Below are 6,399 nucleotides of genomic sequence, written 5' to 3'. Positions count from 1 at the left end.
CATTTACAAATGTTTAACATCAAAATAAATCTTAAATTTACATAGTAGATCTAAACTCTAAAGAGTATATTTCACTCTTGGTTGTCCCCTCTTTCCACTGTGTGTGACATGTGAGCGAGCGCTGGAAGGAGCACAGTTAGATTTCACGAATCCCTGACCCATCCACACACGACTGTTGGGGGGGGTTAGGTCATCTTTTTTTGGAAAATCTTATGAGGACAATAACAAGTTATTTGGAATCAGACTTTCAGACACAGTACCGTAACTTAAGTCCGTAGGATCTCATTTTAATTTCCTTGTAGCAAATGTGCAACTTGTGACCAGGGTTGTTTGAGACATGTAAAGTATACTTTTATATTCACGAGGAAGAAATCATTTTAACTATTTCTAAATTCTTAAATCTCCCTTTTCCTTGCGACGTGTCTCTCAGTGGGAAGACAGAAGAAGATCTTCTTCTGTCTTCCCACTGAGAGACACGTGTAAAATACGTATACAGTGTTTCGAAACACTGTATACGTATTTTAGGACCATCAGGAAGCGAGTTGTGTAGTACTGTCAGATAGAGTTAGGACATCTGCACACAAACATTACAAGCAGATAGCAGGCTGTTCTGATCGGTTAGCGCATATCAAACTGTGGAGCATACCTGTCTCTGTGGCGGATAATCCCCGAAACAGCGCACCGAGGAGCGGACTTAATGGTCCCGCAGGTATATCGTGTTCACAGTCCGCTGGCAGTCCCGGGACTGTCCGCCCGCGGTGCTGTCTGTGTGCCCGCAGAGCGCCCTGCTGTCGCATGGGGGCAGTGTGCAAAGTATGTGGTACAACCGGTCTGTGGGCGTCTGTGCTGTTGTCAGTGAGCCACAAGAGCCGCGAAGAAGGGAAGAAGGGCGTTACCTAGGCCAGCACAGACTGGTTGTACCACATCCACCGCCCTCTGGTGGATAGGAGTGCACATCAGCTGCATCTTTCTGCCATTATTAGTTTGTTTCATCATGTTGATTTTGGTCCAAGCGCTCACTTTATTTATTTTTTTGATAAGTTTAAATTGAATTACTAACTTCCTGCTGTTTGGCACGGACTCCCGAATACTCACCAACCTCGAGAGCTTTCTGTCTGTCTGCATCACGGTCCAGGTTAGTCTATTATTTGGCTTCCATCTGTAGACTAACAGGCAGACTAAATTAACTGGGCAATCAACCTCCTCTGTTCTCTCGAAGGTGAGAGTTCTGTCGCTGTCTATGCATCTGGAAGGCCCCTTGGACCACCCTCCTCAGGACAAAGGACCTTGCTGACCATCATCAGACTCTAGCTCCCAGCTTCTTGGTAAAAAAAAATGCTCCAGTTAAGAGGGGGATACTGTCGTGGTCCTGCAGTCTCTGTGTGCTGCTCACTCTGTCCCTGCCTCCTCTTCATTTTCCTTCCAGCTTCCCCTGTGTGTGTGTTTGTGTGTGTGTGGTTAACCACACTTTCTGTTGCAGAGGTGGGTCCTTGCTCCGTTTCCTGCTTCTGCTGTCAGCACACCTGGCGATGACAAACTTACCTGTTGGAAATGATCTGAGCTACTTGCTATTTAAGCTGATGGAATTCCCTCATTTAACGCCTAATCGTTTATCATTTAAGTATTGCATGCTCTGGCTTTAAATGAATGTAAACAGTGTGTGAACAATAACGTGTTCTTTAGTACCCTGTTGGAGAGACAAGAGAGTTTTCTTATTGATTGTAATTGTGTCAGTTTGTACAGCTAAAATTTCACTCAGCAGTGTTTTTTTATTTTATTTGAGCTCTTATTGTTTTTTTGGACTGGATAAGCCTTTTGTGAATAAATAAATAAAGCTTGGTGTATTATCATGAAAGTCTTTTGTACATTGTATGGAGGACATTTAAGAATGACCTGTGTTCTGCAGCTTGTCTTAAACTGTTTGAGATGATTTGAGCTTTGTGACGTGGCACCGGCAGTATAATGTAAAGATCAGTACACTGTGGGCATAAAGAAATGAATATTGTTAGTAACAATACTCAGCTAGGCTGTGATGTTTAAAAGATAGTCAGTTGGTAATAAGGGGCCCGAAGTGTTCCAAAAAACAACTGCATTAACAATAAGTTGCATGTGTAACAGTGCATTATATTTTAAACTCTGATTGTGTTATAAACACGAACACATATAAATGACCAGAATTTCTGCAGCCGTTTCACCAATGATCTTTCATTTCACAAACAAAATAAAAAACAATGCAAACTGTAAATAAATACTATTTATTGAAAATATTGCATGTCGTCAATCAAAAACAAAGACTTGTTTTCGTTTTATCAACAACATAAACGTGAGCTTGACCACTCAGACTTCAGCCCTCATCAAAATTGGAATGAAAATCAAGTACAAGTCTCCTTCCAGTTTCGTTTGAGGTCTGATTAATTAGCAGATAATTAATTCCAATGCCAGGGAAGGCGATTGCTAGCATTTGTTTACGCATGCATACTTAAAAACTCAATAAAAGCACAGCCTGTTTTTGAAAGGTCCATTGGACTCTGCTGAGCTTTATTACTACACTGAAAAACAAACAAACAAAAGAAGTAAAACATCAATGTCCTCAACACCTGGGATTACACTGCTCTGCACTGAAATATCCCACACACTTACTGTATCTTGGTCCAATGTGTTGTATGTAGTAACACTCGTGGTGAAAGTAAGTCAGTGAAAGCAGAAAAAAGGGTTTAAAGTTTAAACAAAAGTCATAGTAGATGCATTAAAAATAACTGGCATTTGATACGCACTGATTTTACTCTAAATACATGTGGCACGTAGTATTGCTTTAACCCTAACTGTCACTATAATGCCATGTTTTTAACAAATTCATCTTCTATCTGGTAAAATGAGTGATTATATCTGCAATCTTATTTGCAGGTCAACTGCAAAATGCATGCAAGTAATGATGCATTTGTATGTACAACTAAAGTGTTACTTTGTAGTTTTGAGAAAAATTTAGATATATTTATGAATTAAAGGTATATATGCATTAGTGTAGTGCACAAAAGTTCAAAGACTTTAAAGATGAACAGGCCGATACAGCTGCATAAATTTTGAGCCAACAGCATGCATCAGGAGTCTGCCACGATTCGCTGATTATCAACAGACAGGAATGCCCTTAAAATTCATTATCTTTATTTTGCTTTATCCACTTTTTATTCCTGATTCATATCTTTCACATTTGTGTATTAATTGTTGACTGATTTAAAAATAAATGGTTAGTGTCTGCTTGTCAGCCAGTCGATAGGTAGCCCCTTAACTGGCTCAGAATTTACTTTCACCACTGAGTGCAACTGACAGCATGGCTTCTGTTTGAGAAACGTGAATGGCACAAAGAAGAATTTAACAGTATTTTCATACATAATTCTTCATTGCTTGCATTGAACAAGCTTCCCGTTAAACTATTTTTTAATACTCAGATCGACCCATGTCCGGCCTCTCTCCACCTGTGGTCCAGCACTCAAATGAGCTGCTGGCACTTTCAGCCTCATCAGATACCGAGTTTGTTGGCTTGCGTCAGCACCACCTTGAGTACAGGCATGAACGCTGAAGTCTCGCTGAAGTTGCTGTTGCTCACTATGTGGGTGTGGATGTTGAGGCCCTCTGTGTAGGATCGGGACTCTATGCTCCTGGCTATGTTGTGCAGTCCTCCTACAATGGCAGGGGAGAGCTGCACAGAGGAACAGCAGAGTTACGTCAGTAGAATGGCCAACTGTAGCAAATCAATGCAAAACACCAATTGGGAAACAGTCATTATAAGGCAGTTGATGGCATGAATTTTTGACTGAGACTACATTTTATAATATGTTTATTTCTTTAAACATGAAACACCTCTTTTTAGAAGGAGCTTCTCATGTGAAAATCTGCTGAGTTGTTTAAACTCCGGAGGTCAAATTTCTTCATGTTTTGACTATTGGGCAAAACATCAGAATTTACTTTCACCACTAAGTGGTTCTCATTATCTTTCTAGTCTGCTTAGAGACAATGTGCACATTGTAAATTCACAGCATATCAAGGCACTTGCAGATGTGTGCATGGAGTATCACACTAACCTTATGATGACTAAATTTAAATACAGAAAATGATTTTAGGCTGTGAGAAATTTTTCACTATTTTCTTTACATTTTACAGATCAAACAACCATTTCACACTCTTGTTAAAGGCAAGATTCACTGTTGACCTCTGCAGTGGTGTGCTGGATACTCACTGTCTGCTCTCTGAGTTTGTCATAGAGTGCCTCCAAACGTTTGTTCGCGTCATCAAGCTTCCTCTTAGTTTGCTGTGAAAAGATCAAAGAACACTCAGTTACTCATCTAAGGGCTCACTTTGTTGAACTGCACTGTTAATTTCATTACATAGACTCACAGGGTCAGTAGCTACAGCCAAGCATTTCTGGATCAGCCCCTCGAATGTAGTCTTTAGGACGAGGTGCTCGTCAGGTATGGGTTTCTTCATGATCTTCTCAGCAGGGATGGACTGCAGAGGCTGAAGGGTAAAGTAAGAGGCGTGTCAACTAGTATTTACCAAAAATATAAAAATGTGAATCATTCATCATTAAAAGAATAAATTTCAAAAACTTATTCACAAAAATGATTTAATATGAAGGCAACAGGCAGAGTGTTACAGGCATCGCCCTAAAGAATGTAGCCTCATGGGCAGTGTAGTCCATGCTGCAGGGAGAATGGACTGCCGTGCCCGTTATGTGTCTGTGAGCGCGAGGAGGGAGAAAAAGAGTCGAAAAGTAAGAGATGTCACCCACCAGAAACGGGAGATAGAAGCATGTAAATATATAATATATGTATAGAAAGTTGACCCAGACAAGAAAGTAAAGCTAGTTTTCGGCTATGAGCCCGACACGGAGCCCGACGTATTAGCCAGAGGTCCCTTTACGGTTTTATGCCTTTACGGTTCGGAGTCGCGGACCTGTCTTATATACGCGCAGAAGATCGCTGAAAAAAGTGCAGCCTTACCTAATGTCCACCCTACTGTTACTCATTTTATATTAAGATTTAAAAATCTAGTTGCTATTGGTATGGCGAGTAACCTTCAGTAAAAGTAATAATTCACACAACAATAGTACATTCATGTAGTTGTAAAAAGCATGATAATATATTAAGTAATCCCAAGTATTCAGAATACGTTACTCTCATTGAGTAACGTAACGGAATACTTTACAAAATACATTTTGGGGCATGTATAATGTAATACAGTTGATTCTAAGGTATGTCTATTGGGGCAATGAAAATCTGGTAAGAAGCAGCAGTGCTAGACAATTAAAAACAAACACACAGATATATCATTTCCTCCAGACAACCATCTGCAGTATATCATATACAATCTATGGTTTAACATTTAGTTAAACCTGAGAGTTATTTACCTGGATCACATCTCCAGTGGGTGCTCCTGGTGCACCCTCCATGCTGGTCTTTGGCATTGCAGGGTTCATAGGTGGAGGGGAGAGCTGCTGCTGCTGCATGCCTGAGTAGGGGACCTGGACACCGGGTTGGCCCTGCATCATGGCCGAAGGAGCCCCAGAGGACATTGGCTGTGCCTGAGGGTCAGTGCCCAGCGGGGTCATTATGGGAGCAGTGATGGGGATAGGAGGGTTGTAGCTCTGTGGAACCTGCTGAATAGAAGTAAGCACAGTTTGCTTAAACTCTGTCATGGCTGTCTGTCTGTAACTTAAACACAGACATAGATGTAAACTTTACAGATGTGGAATTCCTTACTGTCCAGAAATCCATCTTCAATTCTCAAACTGTTCTAGTAGTTAGCTAGCCAAATGTTGTACCCACTCCATGTTTAAAGTATAATTATTTTGCAGTTGTTGCAGTTTTATAATTAGAACTGACAGCATCGGACATATTTTCATACTTTCACTGTTCTACTTGTGTAAATGCAAATACAGATCAGCACGTGTGAGCTTGTTCATCAGCAGCTAATGCTGCCTAAATGATATAAAAACTCTGCCTGTCTTATTTTGTTTTGGACAAAGCAAATTCAGTACACCAAAACATCAGTTTGTACTATTATCCATAATGAACTCTAAAGAAGCTTGGCATACGCCAGAAAAGAGGGAGTTCAAAGGAAAAGTTGCCTCTTTTGAAATGTGTTGGTTTCATTCAAATTATTTCTTTGACAAAGACTCCTTTTCTGTTACTGACTTTACTTCAGTACTGGGTCTGTTGTCATAACAATAATTCTCCATACAAGGCCAGTCGTCATAGGTAAAATAAATAATGAATCTTATTATGTATTAACAGAAAATATAGAGCCAAACAATATAATGATAGCACATACTTCAAAATAGCTAATTGCCAAAGATCTTTTATGTGTTACACACACACACACACACACACACACACATATATA

At 40.2% G+C, this 6,399-nt stretch overlaps 1 protein-coding gene across 8 annotated transcripts in view; it reads right to left on the bottom strand.

Annotated features, from left to right (window-relative positions):
* Positions 1 to 2,239: 2,239 nt before the first annotated feature.
* sec31a (SEC31 homolog A, COPII coat complex component) overlaps positions 2,240 to 6,399 on the bottom strand; it is a 24,106-nt gene continuing 19,946 nt past the window's right edge. For 5 of the 8 annotated variants that reach the window (XM_005949822.3, XM_005949824.3, XM_014330118.2 and 2 more), the window contains 4 exons: positions 5,405 to 5,653; positions 4,393 to 4,512; positions 4,235 to 4,306; positions 2,240 to 3,697 (listed from right to left, as the gene is read on the bottom strand). In XM_005949822.3, the coding sequence (XP_005949884.1) occupies positions 3,518 to 3,697; positions 4,235 to 4,306; positions 4,393 to 4,512; positions 5,405 to 5,653 (621 nt within the window). In that variant the 3' untranslated portion in view covers positions 2,240 to 3,517. The remainder of the gene's footprint in view (positions 3,698 to 4,234; positions 4,307 to 4,392; positions 4,513 to 5,404; positions 5,654 to 6,399) is intronic. The other 3 variants (XM_005949823.3, XM_005949825.3, XM_005949827.3) reach the window with 1 other exon arrangement.

The sequence above is a fragment of the Haplochromis burtoni genome, unplaced genomic scaffold (assembly GCF_018398535.1).
Source record: "Haplochromis burtoni strain Fernald_Lab_line unplaced genomic scaffold, NCSU_Asbu1 Contig_344, whole genome shotgun sequence".
NCBI lineage: Eukaryota > Metazoa > Chordata > Actinopteri > Cichliformes > Cichlidae > Haplochromis > Haplochromis burtoni.
Note: the sequence above shows the minus strand (reverse complement) of the source record. Positions and strands in the feature narration are given on the sequence as shown.